The sequence below is a fragment of the Eptatretus burgeri genome, chromosome 17 (assembly GCF_056783735.1).
Source record: "Eptatretus burgeri isolate ZD-2024b chromosome 17, Ebu_testis_v1, whole genome shotgun sequence".
Classification (NCBI taxonomy): domain Eukaryota; kingdom Metazoa; phylum Chordata; class Myxini; order Myxiniformes; family Myxinidae; genus Eptatretus; species Eptatretus burgeri.
In genome coordinates this window covers 42,352,379-42,370,747 of record NC_140977.1, presented here as the reverse complement: position 1 = coordinate 42,370,747, position 18,369 = coordinate 42,352,379, and the positions used below count along the sequence as shown (strand labels likewise).

At 51.6% G+C, this 18,369-nt stretch overlaps 2 protein-coding genes across 14 annotated transcripts in view; one reads left to right on the top strand and one right to left on the bottom strand.

The window, feature by feature from the left end:
- Positions 1-17,530, bottom strand: part of LOC147009891 (protein DEK-like) — a 55,222-nt gene extending 37,692 nt beyond the window's left edge. For 4 of the 10 annotated variants that reach the window (XM_085861491.1, XM_085861496.1, XM_085861492.1 and 1 more), the window contains exon 1: positions 17,150-17,530. In XM_085861491.1, coding sequence (XP_085717617.1) covers positions 17,150-17,515 — 366 coding nt within the window. In that variant the 5' untranslated portion in view covers positions 17,516-17,530. The other 6 variants (XM_085861497.1, XM_085861498.1, XM_085861501.1 and 3 more) reach the window with 5 other exon arrangements.
- Positions 17,531-18,085: 555 nt separating this feature from the next.
- Positions 18,086-18,369, top strand: part of HM13 (histocompatibility minor 13) — a 35,500-nt gene continuing 35,216 nt past the window's right edge. For all 4 annotated transcript variants that reach the window (XM_085861507.1, XM_085861505.1, XM_085861506.1 and 1 more), the window contains exon 1: positions 18,086-18,322. In XM_085861507.1, the coding sequence (XP_085717633.1) occupies positions 18,158-18,322 (165 nt within the window). In that variant the 5' untranslated portion in view covers positions 18,086-18,157. The remainder of the gene's footprint in view (positions 18,323-18,369) is intronic.

Here is an 18,369-nt window from a genome sequence, read left to right as displayed (position 1 = left end):
AGGGACCTGAATGGTGGTTTGCGAATTTGGTAACCACAACACTACCCCCTCCCCTTTTTACAGACTCGTCCCGAGTCGTCAAATTTTCGTGTGCCATCATGTGTAGTTTTCCCCTAGTACATTTTACCTACGGATCCCTGAGTGCGACATTCATGGTATTCGTGTCCCCAAAATAAATAACCTGAGGGCTGCGTAACTATCTAAACAAACTCACTCACGGACGACTTAAATAAAATTGCCGGCGCTAGACAGACATGCCGGGGGGCGCACTCATATTTACAGTACATCTTAACCTTAACTTACAAATTTTACACTAAACCATGGCCCAGGATCATTGAACTCTGCAAAAAGAAAGCAGTTAGCAGGGAGCCAGGCTGCTCGCATGCAGTCTCTGGCTCAAAACAATGCAGGTGACAGGGCACGTGGCTGGCTGCTCACACGCAGTCCAAGGCCTTCCCTTTTGAACTGAACGCAGTGAACCACAACGGTGCATGTGCTGCACAAACGCAGTCTCCGTGCCAGCTCAAGTGGCACACGCAATGAGCACAACGAATGGATGGATGAATGGATGGACGCAAACACGGTGCACGGGCCGCCACTGCAGGCCCGTGTTGTAGCTGCCAACAGGGCAGTTCTTGCAGCTTGCAAACTGTTGCCTTGATCCTGGCGCACATGGAAATGAACAGGGGGGGCAAAGCAAAAATTGAACGGGGCTGGTGAACCTGGGCAGTGGGCATGGCATGGCAAAGGTGAGCAGGCAAACACAGCCCGCAGAAGAAGGCCGCTGCAGGCAAACACAGCCGGCAGACGAACTGGCCGGCACAGGCCTCGAAGAAAAACAGCCAGCAGATGAACTGGCCGGCACAGGCCTTGCAGCACACAGCTGCCGATGAAGTTGGCCGGCCTCCGCCTTGAAGCAAAACACGGCCAGCCGATGAAGTTGGCCAGCCTTTGCCGTTCAATGGAGGTTGGTGGAGGGAGTGCGGTGGTGCTGGCCACTTGGAAGGCGGGCTCGGACCTACCTACCTGTCTCCCTCCCAACTATCGCCTTTGCCTGTCACTGTACATACCCACTCCCTTAATTTGTCAAACCCCAATTTAGCCCCAACTTATTTTTTTGTTGTTTTTATTCTTACTTCCCCACTATAAATCGTCCCCTAACCCCCTTTATCGTCCTTGTTCGGCTAACCTATCCTGTCACCTAGCCTACTCCCAACCCCTACGTTCCCTTCCCGGAGGGGAACAAGGGAGAGCTAGCGTCCTGTGCCGAGGCCCAACTCAAGCCTCAGAATGGCCTCCCCAGAGTTCGGCGATCTATAACCAAAGTGGGTCCAGCGGCCCACAACGACAGCGAGGGGATGGATGGTGCGGAGGGGTACATCTCCTAATCTACCCTAACCATTTAACTGTTAAACTACCCCGGGGCTTTCAACAAGCGCCTCTCGCTTAAACTATTGGTTCTAACAACCCAGATTCCCGTCGCCTGTGTTGGTGTCCTCACAATTTCGGGCCTCGCCCCCCAATTTTCTCTCCGTGCCCTCACACGGTCTCCTGGCTGGGACACGTGGCTCCCTTTTGGCAGGCACGACCCTCTGCCGAATCTCCCGCTATGGCACCCCCGGGCACTACACTGCCTCCGAGCCTACCAGCTCCCTAACACCGGGGAGTGACCCCATGGCACCTCCCCTGAAACGCACACGTGGCAGGCCGGCCTCCCGGGCCCCTTTCCGAGGGTCACCCGTGCCCACAACACTGCCCACGTGGCTAATGGCGCCCCGGGCCCCCGCACCAAGCAGGCGCACCCGTGCCCACTACTCTATCCCGGCCCCCCATGGGCCCATGGCCTACCGCGGCCGACTAGCCTGGTGCCCGGGGTACCCACTCAGCGATACTCACCTTTCGCAGCCACGCTCCCAAGCCCGTCAACAGGGCTCCTGCACCCCTCCAAACGGGTTTCGAGCCTACACACCCACCAACAACAAAACGACCTCCATTTTTCAATTTGACTAACCCCCTAACTCACTTTACTCTGACCCCGGGGTCCCTTGGGCGGGAGTCACTCCTCCCCCCAATCACTCATCGCACCATGCATTCCAGACTCGCTCCATTCACACAGACCTGCTGGCCTCACTCATTCAACATGCACATGCCTCACAACTCACCAACTCTTCAACACACACACCGCTGAACTCTGCCATCCTTCTAACTACATCCCCTAACTAACTCGTGCTCCCACGTCGTCCCTTAAACTACAGCACGTTCCATTTAACACGACGTAGCTAAACTACGTCCCCTCTACACACTCACTGTCAGTCACTGTCTCCAAATAATCCCATTAATCAATTTCCCAGGGGGGGAATTTCCTCCCTTCCTACTGGGCTCGTGAACTCGTTGCAAGACTCTGAGAGCCCTGCGCCTCTGCGGGAGCGGCTGTTCCAGCACCGACTCCTCCGGCAAGACATATCCATGAGGGCGTAAGGTCGCCCTTGTAAGGCCTCAGGCGGTCCGCGTGGACGATCCGAGGGAGGGCTCGTGGTCCCATTTTAATTTTTAGGACCACGTCACTGACTTGCGCCAGGACAACCCCCGGGCCCTGCCAAGGTGAGGTGAGCTTCGGGCATCTGCCCTTCCTTCGCCGGGGGTTAAAGAACCAAATCTTTGCCCCCGGTGGGTATTTGCTCACCTGGCTCCGGTGGTCGTACCTGCGCTTCATTTTTATGCCCGCCTGTTGGAGCTGGTGTCGTGCGAAGGCGTGGACCTTCTCCAAGCCCTCCTCCAACCGACGGGCATAGCCCTCCCCCGGGGGCCTATCAAGCCGCTCAGGCGTCGGACCGCACAATAAATCGACGGGGCTTCTCAGCTCCCGTCCATACATCAACAGCGCCGGACTACATGCGGTAGACCCGTGCTGGGACGCGCGATAGGCCATCAGGAGGTACGGAAGGTGTTCGTCCCAGTCCTCCTGGTTAGTGGCGGTGAAGAGGGCCAACTGTTGGACCAGGGTCCTGTTGAACCTCTCCACCATGCCATCAGACTGTGGTCTCAGGGGCGTTGTCCGTGTTTTTCGAATTTCCAGGAGCCTGCACACCTCTTTTAGTAATTCACTCTCAAAATTTCGTCCCTGGTCCGTGTGCAGCTCCTGCGGAATCCCATACCGGCATGTAAATCCTTCTACGAAGGCCTTGGCCACAACCCCTGCTTCCTGGCTGGGAAGGGCAAAGGCTTCTGGCCATTTGGTGAAATAGTCCATAATTACGAGGACGTACTTATTACCCTGGCGAGTGGGGGGCAGTGGTCCCAAAATGTCCATGGCCACTCGCTCCAGGGGAGCCCCAACCTGATGTAGTTGGAGTGGGGCCCTCATCCTCTGTGGCGGTCCCTTTTTTGCAGTACAGGCGTCGCATGCTTGACACCAGTCCTGTACATCGCGCCCCATGTTAACCCAATAGAACCGCCGGCGGGCCCGAGATTTTGTTTTGGTCCTGCCCAAATGGCCGCCGGCACGGGTACCGTGCACCTGTTTCAAAATTTGGGTCTTAAACCCATCAGGGACTATCACCAGCCAAGAAGTTTGTTCAGAAGGAATCTCCACCCACTTGCGATACAAGATGTTGTCCCTCATTTCTAGGGTCCTCCACTGAGCCCAGTATGCCTTTGTTCGCGCCCCGAATGGGGCGATTTCCTCCCCACTGGGCCTCCTGTTTTCCTGGACCCATTTGTACACTGGCCCTAGCACCGGGTCTTCCCGCTGGGCCGTGCTCCATGCCAATCCACCAAATTCCTCTCCCGCGGTTAGTGGCAAAGTTGGGCCTACCACCCGGGTCGCACAGACTGGGAGTTTCGGGGAGGCGTCTGCCAATTGGTCCCTCTCCTCATGTCTCGTACAATATTTGCAGTTTTCCCTCAGACAGGGGCGTCGAGAGAGCGCATCGGCATTCCCATGAGCCTTACCGGCTCTATGGACCACACTGAAATCGTACTGCTGCAATTTTTCCAACCACCTTGCAATTTGGCCTTCCGGTTCCTTGAACCGTAAGAGCCATTGCAAGGAGGAATGGTCAGTTCGAACCAAAAATTTCCTCCCGTACAAGTACGGGTGGAAATGGCCCACGGCAGACAGCATAGCCAATAGTTCCTTGCGAGTTACGCAATAATTTCGTTCGGGCCTACTCATGGCCCGACTGTAATACGCGATCACTCTTTCCACGCCCCCCTGTGTCTGGGACAAGACTGCTCCCAATCCTTCCTGGCTTGCATCTGTGTCCAGGGTATACATCCCGTCATCGGTGGGGTACGCTAAAACAGGTGCGGATGTCAAACACCCCTTTAATTTGAGGAAGGCCTCCTGGCACTCCTCCGTCCAATTAAATCTCAACCCCTTCTCCGTCAACCGGTGAAGGGGCCTGGCTATCTCCGCAAAGTTTGCCACGAAACGCCGGTAGTAGGAGCAAAGTCCCAAAAAGCCCCGCACCTGTTTGACAGTTGTAGGTACGGGCCACTCCTCTACCGCTGTAATTTTTCCGGGGTCGGTCTTCACCCCCTCGCGGCCTATCACGTGTCCGAGATAGGCCACCTCTGTCGCGAACAAAGTGCATTTCTCTGGGCTCAATTTCAGCCCTGCCTGCCTGAGGTGCCCAAACACCTGGTCCAAATTGGCTATCTCCTGGGTGAATGTTTTAGCGTGTACCAGGACGTCATCCAGATACACCAGGCATGACTGCCACGGCATGCCGCCGAGTACACGCTCCATCAGTCTCTCAAAGGTGGCGGGGCGTTACACAAGCCGAACGGCATCACAGTGAACTGATACAGTCCCTTCCCTGTGGAAAATGCCGTTTTCTCCTTCCCCGTCTTATCCATCTCCACCTGCCAATACCCACTCTTGAGGTCCAGAGTTGAGAACCATTTAGAGCCTGCAACGGCGTCGAGGGTATCGTCAATTCTAGGCAGGGGATAGGAGTCTTTGTGTGTCACGTTGTTCAGCTGGCGATAGTCCACACAGAAACGCGTGGTCCCATCCTTCTTTTTAACCAGCACAACTGGTGACATCCAAGGACTTCCCGAGGGCTCGATGACACCTGCATTGAGCATCTTCTCAACCTGTTCATCAGCCTCCTCTCTTTTGCTCCATGGGAGCCTTCGAGCAGGCTGACGGACAGGCCGGGCCCCATTGGTGTGGATCTGATGTTGCACCAGGCCCGTACGTCCAATATCCTCGGGTGACAAGGAGAAGATCCCGATGTGTCGGTCGACCAGCTTGTACAAGGCCTCCCGCTGGGCCTCCTCCAAATCTACACTACTCCGATTTACCATCTCACGAATGGGACCGGGCCAATTCCTAATCGAGTCTGGAGACTCCTTCTGGGGCCGGTCCGGCTCGACGTTATCGTCCCTCAGCTCTGCGACCTCTTTTACTGGGATGCAATCTGCCACCTTCGTGCCCTTCCTGATAGTGCGTGGTTCCGTGCTAACATTTATCACCCGTACGGGCACTACTGGCCCGTCGGTACTTACCAGGGTGCGGCCCACGACTAAGCCCGGGGTTGACGGCCCTGCCGGTAGTTCCGCTAGGCCGCAGGAGCCCTGCCACGTTGGGGGTGCTCGCCACCGGGCCGGGACCACCGCCTCGGCACCCGGGGGAATGACCACGGAGTCAGGAGCCTCCAGCTCCACCCTCTCATCCGTGCTCACGCCTCCTAACGGCAACTCTTCACCACCCAACTGCATGATCCCCCGGCCCAAGTCGATCTTACAACCACCGGCCGTCAGCACATCCAACCCTATTAGACATGGGTCGTACACCTCTGCCACCCAAACCTCTATCTTGGTTTCCACAGTGCCCAATTTAAACGACACGAAACCACGTCCTATGATAGGGGCCGTTGCCCCGGTAGCTAGCTGCAAACTATGGTTTTGCAGACGGTGGATCTCATCCCAACCGTCTACACTCGAATCAAGGACCACAGGGCTGATGATCGTGGCGCTTGCTCCTGTGTCCACCACGGCGTCTACCCCTACGCCGGCAATCTTGCACCGAATTGTTAAGCTACCTTTGCCAATTTGGCCACAACTGATGACCTGTCGCAGTTCTGAGGGCTCTTCTCCGTCTGAGTCTGCCGAACACGGCCCTACATGTTCGGCACTTCTTAGTTTCCCGGGGACTGGTGGGGGGTGATGGTTGGGCCTGGCTATCCCTATTGACCCGGGGCGGAGTTGGTGGTCTAGGGGGCCGTGGCTCTTCTCTTCGCGGGGGCCTTTCCCTGCGCGGGGCGTTGCACCTCCGCTGCAGGTGGTCCCCTGCGCCACAATTATAACACCTCTTCTGGTAAGGTGTTTGCCTCCAGTACGCCGAATTATACCCCCCTCCATTCCGAATTGCGGTACCCCCCGATGGCCCATCTCCCGCCCTTCCCGGGCCCGACCGCCTCTCCACAGGTCTCCCGAACCGGCGGTCGAACATGCCCTGCACCATCCTTTCCATTCGCGCTTGGTCGCCCAGGGTTGCCCCGGCTCCCAGCGCACTGTCGTGCACGGGGTCCACCTGTCGGACTGCCACCGCGTGGCGCCCAGCCCCTCCCAATGGCGTTCTGGCTGCCTCCCAGCAGGCAGCAGTATCAGCCGCCTTCTGGAGGTTGTCCGGGCGCCATACGGTGAGCAATGCTCCGACATCGGTGCCCCCTATTGCTCGAAGGAAATGGTCCAGGGCAATCTCCTCCCGGTACTCCGGTGGCATGTTGGTGTGCGCGATCCCCATCAAGCGGCGAATGTCATGTGCCAATTCTCCCAGCGATTCCTGGGGACGTCGTTTGCGCCCGTTGAGCTGAGCTTTAACAAGCTCGCTCTGCTGGTCCATGCCAAATCGGTTTTTTAGGGCCGAATGGAGATCCTCCAGGGTCGCCCCTCACTGGGTACCGTGGTCAGGACTTCCAAAGCCACGCCACGCAGGGCCGCTGTGAGTTGTGCCACACCCTGCACCTCGTTCCAGCCATTGCCTCTGGCAACACACTGGAACTGGGCCATATATGCCCTCAAGTCCGTCTTGCCATCGTACGGGGGTAGCGGCACCCTCGGTTCTTTCGAGGTCTCCTCCCGTTCCCTAGGGACTCCGGGAGGAGTGTACCTCCCCAGTCCCAATGGTGCCTCACTCCCGCAGGGTCCGAGCCATTTGCCCGGGGCTCCACCACCCTTGTCTGCGTCTGTCCGTGCCCCGCGTCGTCCCGCTTACTCTCCCAAGCCATTGGACTCACACTCCGCACACCCCTGGAACAGTCATTCTGGGTACCCCCATTAGGCCAAAAGACCCCGCGGTCTCTACCCTCCCCAAGCTTGGCATGCTCACCCCCGCATCGGGCAAGCCTCCTGCTCCGCCTTGTGACACCGGCCCCACCTGGGCACGATCCGCCTCGAGGGAGTATATCCTCTCCCCCTGTTCCCGAAGGAGGCCACCCTGCTTCTCACACCGGGCCTCCACCCTATCCGCCAGTCTCTTCTCCATTTCCTCCATTTTTCCCTTTATTACCCCATTTATTTCCTCCCCTATCGTTCCTAACGACAGTTCCCCGACTTTTTCTCTTATTTGCTCCACCTCCCCTTGTACCTGTGTCACCATCTTATTTGTCTTGGATATTTCCTCCCTCGTTGTCCTAAACTGCTCTTCTGTCTCGCCCCGGTTTTTTCCTATCTGTTCCCCCAGTTCCTCTGTCTTTTCTCCGGCTTTCCGCTCCATTTCATTAATTACCTCCTCATGTCTCTTTCTACATTCCTCCGTCACCTTTTTTAATCCTTTCTGTGTCTCCGCTTTTACCTCCTTTCGCAGGTTTTCAACTTTGTCTGTCATTTCCCGATTTCTTTTCTCACAGTCCTCCTTCACGGCTCCCAATCCCTCCTTTATTTTCCCTTGTTCTCTTTTTAATTCCTCTATCGCCGTCGTGTTCCTCCCTATTTCCTCCTTTATTTGGTCTTGTCCCTGTTTTACTTCTCCCAATCCTTTTCCTACTTTGTCTATTTTTCCCACCACCGTCTTTATTTTGTTTACCCTCTCTTGTTTACTTTCTTCCATTGCGACTCCCACTCCTTTTACTTTCTCTTTTAACCCGGTCACCTCCGCTCGTATCGTGTCGACTTCCTTTTTCATTTCGTTTTTTAGTTCTTCCAAGCTTCCTTTTAGGCTCATTCCCATGTTCTGCGTCTCACCCCGCAGCTCTTTCATCTCTTCCCTCATTTGCTGTGTATTCGCATCCATCGTCGTTTTCACTTCATTTGTATTTGTATCCATCTTTTCATCCATTTTTTGTGTATTCGCATCCATCTTTTCGTTCATGCCTTTCATTTCGTTTTTCATATTCGCATCCATTTTTTCGATCATTGCCGCCAGCATGGCGCATAGCTGGGCCATGTCGGATGCACTCAGCTGAGCCGTTTCGGCAAGGTTTGGGGAAGGGTTTTGGTGGAGAGGAGGGGGGGGGAGGTGTCATACACCGCGGCCGCTGCCGCACCCATTTCGGGCTCTGGGTTCAGTTGGGCGAGTCCGTGTTCCTGCACAATTAACATTTCCTGCTCGGGGATTCCATCCTGGACCATGGATTCTACACATTCTACATCCATTTCTAATACCCCCGGCTCCCGCTCGCCTTGAGACGCCATCTTGCTTCTCTTAAAGGGTTAATTTGCTCGCTCGTAATTTGGAGGGAATCGGGGGTCGCTTCTCTCACCCCTGGACCGATTCCCGTGAATTTCGCTGGAGACAGGAGAGCCTGTTGTCCCGCTCTCCAATACCAGTGCCGCGAGGAGGGCGATGAATTTGTATCCCACTCCTGACACCAGTGTTGCGGTATTCGCGCCCGCCGGCGTGCTGACGGCCACGTAACTCGAATCGCGGCACGTCGCCCACCGGACGGACAATCCAGTCGTGACCCTCTCGGACTAACGCCGGGAACCAGTCACGGGTGGACCTTTCGGTCTCACCGCGATCGAGCCAATCAGCCCCCGCGTGGGATAGGGTTGCTCGCCAAATTCGACCTACCTAAGTACCCACGCGGAGGGTAGACCGGGCGATCGCACCTCGCCGCAGGTCGACTTCGGACACGGACCACTTAAGCGACCCGTTCCGTACTATCAGAATAACCGAGCGGTGTTATCGTCGACCTCGACGGTTCGATTAATTATCGGGCGTATTCAGCCCACTACCAACCCTTTACGTGAAGCAAGATGGGGATTCAATAGAGGAAAAGACGAAGCGAAGCGGGAAACAGTTCAACACAAAGCACATTTATTCACGGCACACGGGAGCACACATATACAATTCCACCAAATGCACACAGAAAAGACACAATGTAATTTACACAAAAAGCAAATGTAAAAGCGAAAACACAATGCAGAGCTAATACCGACTACCGAGCACACGGCAACACTTATACAATTCTACTTCACAGACGGCGCTGACAACACATACCCAAAACCAAGGAAAAGAATACCCTCAAGGATGAGGCGGGCCTGAGGCCGAGACCGGGTCGCGCCTACCCGTCTGGTGATGAGACGCGGAGCGGCGATGGTGCCTCAACTCCGCGGGCCTCGCGGACAGTGTCTGGTAGGGGGTGGGAAAGGGGCCCCCTTGGTCGCACTATCTCAGCGCGGGGGGAAACAGGAGGGGGTTGCTGATGCTCGGGGTATAGAGGATTCTTATTGTCCCGCGACGAGCGTCTCCACCTCGGCCAGGTCGCGCTGTCGGCCTCCCTGGGTGCAGCTCCCTGCACGACGCGAGCACCCCCTCGTCTGCCCTCGCCGCCTCTCCACAGCTCCGTCCCCTCCGTTCCGACTCCAACGCACACGACGACCAGCTCCTTCTTGCCAACTCCACCGCCCGCGAAGTCTTGACTCTCTGTTCCCTCTCGACTCTCCTACTCACTACTCTGACGAACACGGTCGCTTTTTATCAGCCCCGTGGCTTCGCCCTCTCATCTTTGACCCCCTCCCTTCGACCTTTCACCTCGCTCCCCATTGGCCCGAGAAAAAGTGGGCGTGAATGCTTTTTGATCCATAAATTTGCATATATCGATCGCCCTCCAACGCCCTGGGGGCGGGGCCAATTCGCCCCTCGCTCACCGATTGGATGGCAAAAAGTGGGCGTGTGTCGTTTTTGATCCGTTTTTGAAGCACAAAATCCGTGATTTTGTACACGCTGTTCGGCGCGCGCCCTGCACGAGTCCAACACCGGTACCCACAGGCGGCGCAAGAACGGTGGCGATGCGACGGTTGCGAGGTGTGACGTGAAGGTCGTGGCGGTTGTGGTGAAGCGGTGGTTGGTGGTGGTAACAATGGCGGTTGGTCCAAATTAAAGATAGTAAAAGAAAAACGGCTATCCTGAAGAGTCGCAGCACGCATAAATGACATGTATTCCCACTAGACAACGGGTTTGGGCCTAACTACACATGTACTTACCGAGATACCTCACCTAAGGGACCTGAATGGTGGTTTGCGAATTTGGTAACCACAACAATATATACACACACACAAATACATACATATATGAAACTAAGATGCAGATCCACATCCATCTTGCGGAGAGAGACTTCCAATTGTGTGACACACTTGACCTTGGACAGTAAAATTTGGATCCCATCCATGAATCTGTAGTCTTGTGCAGCCAAAGCTCGTTATTTGAAATGCGCTATTATAAAGACGTACGTTCTGAAGGAAATGGTCGGAATCATTATTTTTTCCATTGAGCAGTGACAGCAGATATCAAGATGGCATTGGGAATAAATTCAATTGGATTTTTCCATTTGCACAGCAAAATCCTGGTGGCTCGCCAGCGATTTTTTTTGCCTCACAGTAGTTACATACTCTTGCCATTTCTCTAATATCTGTTTCAAGGAAGAACACATTTTCATCATTCGTGTAGGCTCGTGGGACCGCTGACAACTGCAGCTGTCGTCTTGCGTTCCTTCGTGGGACCGCTGGAAACTGCAGCTGTCGTCTTGCGTTCCTTTGTGCACGGACTTCTAGTAATCGCTGGGAAATTCTTCTTTGTTTTGGTGTTCTCGGCATGTTACCACCTGGGAACAAGTTTAGTAATGTGCATTTCAATCAACGGATTTAGTTCTTGGAATATATAGCTCCCCAGATTATTTTGGGGGCATGGCCTTTTCATGCACGTGTATGGCCTGAATGATGGAGAATTACCAGTGCTGCACTGGAATTTCCCAGTGCTACAGTTGAATTTCCAAGTAATGCAGTGGAATTTCCAAGTACTGCAGTGGGTCTTCCAAGTACTGAAGTGGGGTTTCCAAGTACATAAAAGTGACTTACCGGAATGTAGTAAGATCTTGCAAGCTCACAAACTGATTTTCAGGTGCAATCTCACTTGATGGTCAGCTAAAAAGGAGAGTGAATAACTTTACTTTTATTTTACTTTATTTGGAGCAGGAAGACCACCAAACAGGGTGGGTAGCTATACAATTTTTGCTCAGTCGTGACTGATGACTGAGTTGTGAGTCAGTGGATAAAGAAAAAAAAACAAACTTAGATTGACAATTTGAGGATGGTAGTATAATTTTAGTCAATTAGACAATTTGAAGTTGATTACAGGCCGGGAGTAATTGGATAAGAAAAGTATGCTGGTAAGCAAACCACCTGCATCTTTCATTCTACTTTTCAAATGCAAATCTGCAAAACTACCAAATACAACTGTGTCTTTTTGCACTGTTGACTGTTCAAATCAAGAATAAACCTAACCTGCATCTTTTTTGCAATGTTCAAATGTTTTGCACTTTAAGGATAAGGCTTGAAGGAAGGCAAGCCAGATAGCAATCTTTTTTTAGTTTTGGCTTTTTTCTTCTGTTGTCTACAAATAAAGGTGTGTAGGGGATGGTTATGAAGTGAAAGTCAGGAAAGGATAAAAAAATTACTCACCTGAATGAATGCGAGGAAACCTCATTGCTCATTCCATCGATAAAAGAAACATTTTTCCGTTGATAATCACAATTTTCAATGAACGTGGTAGGTGGTTTTACTTTCTTATTCAATGAAAGTGGTAACGGTTTTACTTCCTTCTTAAGAGCATTGGGTGTGTCCTGCCCATTTTCACCCCCAAAATTCACAATAGATAAAAGTTAGTTCAAAACAAAAAGTACATCTCGCCACCTTCCCCATAGTGAATTAAATACCTGCCAATTTTCAGGAGGATACGATTTGATTTGACGTCGCAAAACGGGAACAAAATTCGGCTTTTCTCTCTTATTGTATAGATTGTATAGATAAACAGATGTTTGGGACTACAGAACTTTAATATGGATACAAACAAACACGACATAGTGACTGAAGCTTTTCGTGCTGCACTCTTCAGGGTAAAAAAAAAAAAAAAAATCGCAGCAAATGAAGAAGGAAGTGAAGGCGTGTGCTTTATATGAAGGTCTCAATAAGGTAGACGCTGATTGGTTCAACCGTAATGACGTCACGGTGACGTGTCCAGGGGGTTGAAACTCTATCTGGATGAATGGCAAAGCTTCTCCCTTGAAGGCGACAACCGAGACTTGGAGATTAATGCGCGTGCGTTAATGGGGCGTAATGGCGGAGAGTTGATCCACCCAGTAGGAACACAGCGCAGGGGTGCTGCACCAGGACAGCACACGGCTACAGTTTCTTCAAAGGAATAGATTTAATGAAAATAAATGAATATTTACAATGGACAATAATTCAAAAGATAATGAAATTAATAATAAAATAAATAAATCCTTCAGTCAAGATTCCTCCCACACAGACTCAAATACAGACAAAGTGGATACAAAAAGAAAAGAAAAACCTTCCTTTTTAACTATTCCTGCACTTAACTCGGCCCAGACTGTGGTGTAGCCAGGCTGAGGCAGACGAGGCAGTTGCCTCGTCACTCATTTCCTGAAATATGATCTGGCCTGAGCCCTCTGGCCATCTGAGCTCCCTGGGGAGTAAACTATCAAAGCTACCCGGCAGTGCTCTGAATACTCTTATCTCCACTCCTATCACAATACCTAAATAGGACAATACCCCCCCCCCCCCACTAATATTACACAGGAAAATAAAATTATCCCTATGTTTACTTTCTTATTGTGTTAGCAGGATATCGATCATGAACATCCTTTAACAGATTTGGCCTACCAGATATATACTGTCACAAAACTAAAATCACACTATCAGCGCCCCCCATCCCTATCGCTACATGCAACGTCACATCAACCAAGTTCACCTCTTTTCGCCTCGTAGCTTTTGGACTTCTGGCTACGCCCTTGCCAGAGCTGATTCTTGTGGAACTGGAATTGAGGCGCTTCTCTCATAGCAGGACAAACGCAAGCGAGGCAATCCGTGAGCGGCACTCCACATCGAGGCTCAAAACCCCAGTGTAACGGCTTCGTGTGCTCCGATCGTCCTCACCGACCCGACCAAAAGCAAAGGGCCAGCGTCTTGCTTCACCACACGAGCCAAATCACCTCAACACGAATTCAATGGCCGTGTCGTCCTACTCGGTGTGCGCTCAATCTCCGCTCTCGCCTCTTCAAACAAATGCTTCCACTCTGGTGGTCGTATGGCAGCTTAGCTGCCAGGGTAGCTATCATTTCTTGAAGCGCGACTGTGTCGCTGATGCAGTGCCCCTCTACCAGTACACTGGTACTCATTTTGCCGACCTCGGAAGGATGACAGGCTGAGTCAACCCCCTGGTGTATCAATTCAGCGGCCAACGGGGCTTGAACTCAGGACCCTAGGATCCCAAGCCGCCACCCTAACCACTGAGCCAACACCAGGCTTCTTCCACTCTGATCACGGCTCTCCCAAATTGAACAAGCCTACAGAGTCCAGTGCCTCTCAAAATGTCCAGCCTACCTGATCACGACTCTCCCAAAATGCGCAAGCCAACTCCTCCTTCCTCTGAAAAATGCGCAACCTGCCTTCCTTTGACTTCGATCACACCGATCTATGTCCTCCACCTCCGGGCGTGGCCTGCACGCACCAAACCCGGGAAGGCGGGGCTTCTCCTGCTCGGCTAGCTTCTGACATCACGCCCTTCAATCGTCCCTCGGGGGCGTGACTTCGCTTGAGGTCAACCCTTGAAGGCGGGGCTTTCTGCCCGTTTGTTCTGGTTTCAGGGACACGTTCCCCACCTTTATTGCCAATCTTGAAATATAAAACATGGGGGAAAAATATCACAGGGGGAAATCACATACTGGGGAACTTATTCTTACTCCCGAGGCTAATTAACACTACACCCCCCGACCCTCGTGTGGTGACATGCAACACTGAAGCTCACAGGTTCCCAACTTTGTCACATTGAGATGCCTCCTACTCATCTAAGGACCAAGCAACTCTACACAATGCTATATTCCCTATTAGATTCTTCCATCTACCCCCACAATCATAACCACACACACACACACACACACACACACACACACACACACACACACACACACACACACACACACACACACACACACACACACACACACACACACACACACACCCACACACACACACACACACACACACACACACACACACACACACACACCCACCCTCCTGGCTGTTATTGTGAGAATCGCCGTGGATTATGTCTCATACGGTAAAAACGCATAATCTGCAAAGAACAACCGCCCATCTGCCACGTAGACGATTGTTCCCACTAATGCAAACCATTCAACTAGAAGGCACATGGCGCGATCAGCGGGTAAATCTTGTCAGAATAACTGTACACACAAAGGCACAACAGGGTTTGTAGAGTAATCCATTGGCACATCTCCAAAAACTTTGATCGCCCAGTCCCAGAAAACTCATGAAAACACGAACCAAAAATGATCATTGAAAATGAAGATGAACACTCACGAACGACCGAATGATCCCATCACATGTGAACATAGAAAACGAGCATTGCGACCCGATGTTGTACGCAGATACAAATGCATTGCTCACCGAGGTGTCAGAAACCCGGGTCTTTGGTCTAAATAATGAGGAAATCAGAAAAGCGACGAAGCACCAGGATCTGAACAAACAAAGTCAAGAGAACCTCGAAACTCAAGAGCACTGACACTGTGTCAGTGATGTTGGAGGATAGAATGATGAAGAAGCTCACCGAGATATTTCAAACCACATCAGTGAGAATTACTACAAAATGAACTACAAACAGAGGCTGTCCGGGGTTCAGTGACAACACTGAAAATAACCCGCGGAGCAGAGATACAAAAACCAACAAATTTCCCAACTTGGACGTTGAATTGTGATCTTGGAGGCAGTTACTTCAAGTCCTGTAAGAACTTTGTTCCATCTTACTGTAACCCACAGATGGAGAGATCACAACCGACCAGAATGCATGGTCATGCCATAAACGTTCTGTTTTTGGGCTCCATCGTCTATAACAAGAACAAAACAACCTTTCTCAAAAGAGAAGCTGTAAGGATATTGCAAAAGAAAGTATATACAACTAGCACCTCTTAACTTGAATAGTGACCACGAACCTCTGCGCCCACCCCCAGCACTCGGTGAAAGGGTCCTGAACGACAGAAGGGTGCGTGCCAAACATCCACCCTGTTTAGTTACACATTCCCAATCAATACAATCTTTCAAACTTGCACATCCAGCTCATTCTAAGCTTCCACTGCATCATTCAGACCAACCATGGAGACCCTTGAGACACCAGACTTGACCAAGTTTTATGAATGATGGACAATTTTGATGATAACCATGGCGTACAAATGAGATTTTAAAACTGCACTTAATTTTTTTCATTTTCGCATCTCATCACGTTGCCCATAAATTTCGTCATGACGTCATATTTATTAAGTACGTAAAAATGGGTACAATCGATGAATCCCTCCTTCGATGCCATCACCTATACGGAATAATGTGCAATCGCAGTTACACCTGACGACCTCCTTTTCACACTCTCTATACATTCCCCCCCCCCCCCATCACCTGCTGTCATGACAACCACAAAGCCACTTGGACACTCTCCCCGTGCGTACAAGATAAATAGACAGCCCCCCCCCCCAATCTCACAGATCATATCGATTTCAGATAACGTTATAAAAAAAAAACAACAAAAAATTCGTGCATCCCGAAAGGTTAATACTCAAACAGCATTACGTCATCAAAACATGTGACGCAATAACGAGGATTCAAAGGACTGAGAGTATTTGGCGAGTGATAAACAGGCCATCATGTTACTCCGCTTGAGAGAGCTGGAAAGGACCACGACCTTGGCGCGGGGCTTCACTCTTACCATGGATGGCGTCAATAAAAAACATCTTGTGTGTGTATATATATATATATGTGTAAATCCAAAATGGACACGTAAACACGCACACAACACGTCGAGCACGCACACAACACGTCGAGCACGCACACAACACGTCGAGCACGCACGTTCCAGGCACATCACAGCAACGGCGCACCGAGCGTCTCCAGTCAGTAAGGCTTTTCTCACACGAAACACGATCGGTTGAGGCCCGACACGTCATGTTGTCACGGCACCACGGCACCACGGCACCAAGCACTCGCCTCGGGTCCGTCGCACGGGGCTCGGCCGTGTCAAGCACGCTGAGCAGCGCGTACGTGCCTCCGCCGAATATAAACGTGTACGTAACTCGCCGTGCCTTCGTGCTCCCGCGGTAGGGCTTTATTTTTCGTTACCTCAGGCCCAGCAGTGCGCGCGCGTTTCAAAATGGCGGGAAAGGCGCGCGCGGCCAATCGGCGCGAGCCAAGCGCATTTCCCGTTCTCTCTCTCCCTCCCTCTCCCCCACCCACCGCCTCCACGGTCTTTGTGTGCGTCAATATTAAAACTCCGGGTTTGAACCCGAAGCTTCGCCTGCGCTCTTCGTGAAACTTTCAAAACGCAACGACCAAATGAGCGTACGCATATTTTGTAGACCGGCAGAAGCTTTTGCTCGCGCAGTCTATTAATAGTACCGTGACGTCACCAACCGACCGTAGCGTACACCGCAAATAGCGATGGCTCCGAGCACGTCCACATTGGTGTTTTTTGTTTTGCGTACGATGAAGACGGAGGTCTTCGTCTCGTAGAACTAGCTCAGGTATCAGCAGGTACAGCCAGCTGCGCTTGCGTCGACACAACCTGGCGATCTATATCTGGAAGCATTGCGGTGGCACAGAAGGGACAAATTGCTTTTACCTTCTTCATCACGTGATGAAGCTCTGGCGCTGTGCCAGCAGGGGGCGCTGCATCCTTGAGGACGCAGGTAATGAAGCTCTGGCGCCGTCCCAGCAGGGGGCGCTGCATCCTTGAGGCCGCAGGTAATGAAGCTCTGGCGCCGTGCCAGCAGGAGGCGCTGCATCCTTGAGGACGCAGGTGATGAAGTTCTGGCGCTGTGCCAGCAGGAGGCGCTGCATCCTTGAGGACGTTCTTCTTGAGATTGTTTTGAAGCTGCAGTTGATGATCCTCAAGATGGCTGTCCTCTTTTAATGAAGTCACGGCGATATCAGTTTCGCCATTGGGACGTGAAAATGATCTGTGTGTGGCCGGCCATTCATCCATCATATTCCTGAGAGAGGGGCAGGCGCGGGGACGATAAATCGGCAACTCAGTTTAATTAAAAATACTTCTTGCGCTCCTGTAGGATGACGATCATGGCGTTTGAAAGTAATATCGATGACGACAATAAACATCGATATAAAAAAATATGATTAAACATTTCCGGAAGTCATCTTGAATTGCCAGTGACGCACTTCCGGGAGTTATGATTCTTTCAGCAAGATCTGTCATCAATTTTTTTTTGTGTCGCTTTTGGGTTGGGGGTCCTTGGTATGAATGAAATAAAACTGTTTAGCTTAACATTAGTGAGCATTGTTATTGTTTTTATAAACAACAGTTTTATCGTGATATTAATTTTAAATCAAGTTTGAGGCGGTGTAAGGTTCAATCGGAATTAAATAGATTAATTTCTTTTCATCTTTCGCACTGTCGAAATTTTTTAAAAATAAATCCACCCGCGCCGAGCATTGTGCACACACTCGCTAAGAGGATATCATTGCGGAGAAATATTAAAAAAAAAAAAAAAGACGTGGAAAGGGAAACGGAAAACTATTCTTAACGTCTGCGTGGCATCACGCGAGATCTCGCGATTCCTGATCATATCGCGAGATCAGCACTTCACGAAAAGAGCCGATACCAACTACCGTGATGGCGGATGCTACAAACGCCACAGATAATGTAGAGCCCGGTGTGACGGATAAGTTGCCGGCCACGGCCGAGGGCATTGCCCTCGCCTACGGTTCTCTGGTCGTCATGGCTCTGTTGCCTATTTTTTTCGGCTCGTTTCGCAGCGTCAAAAGCCTGAAGTGCAAGGTGATCTTAATGTCTTATCTGGATTAAGCACCGTTCATTGATGGAGC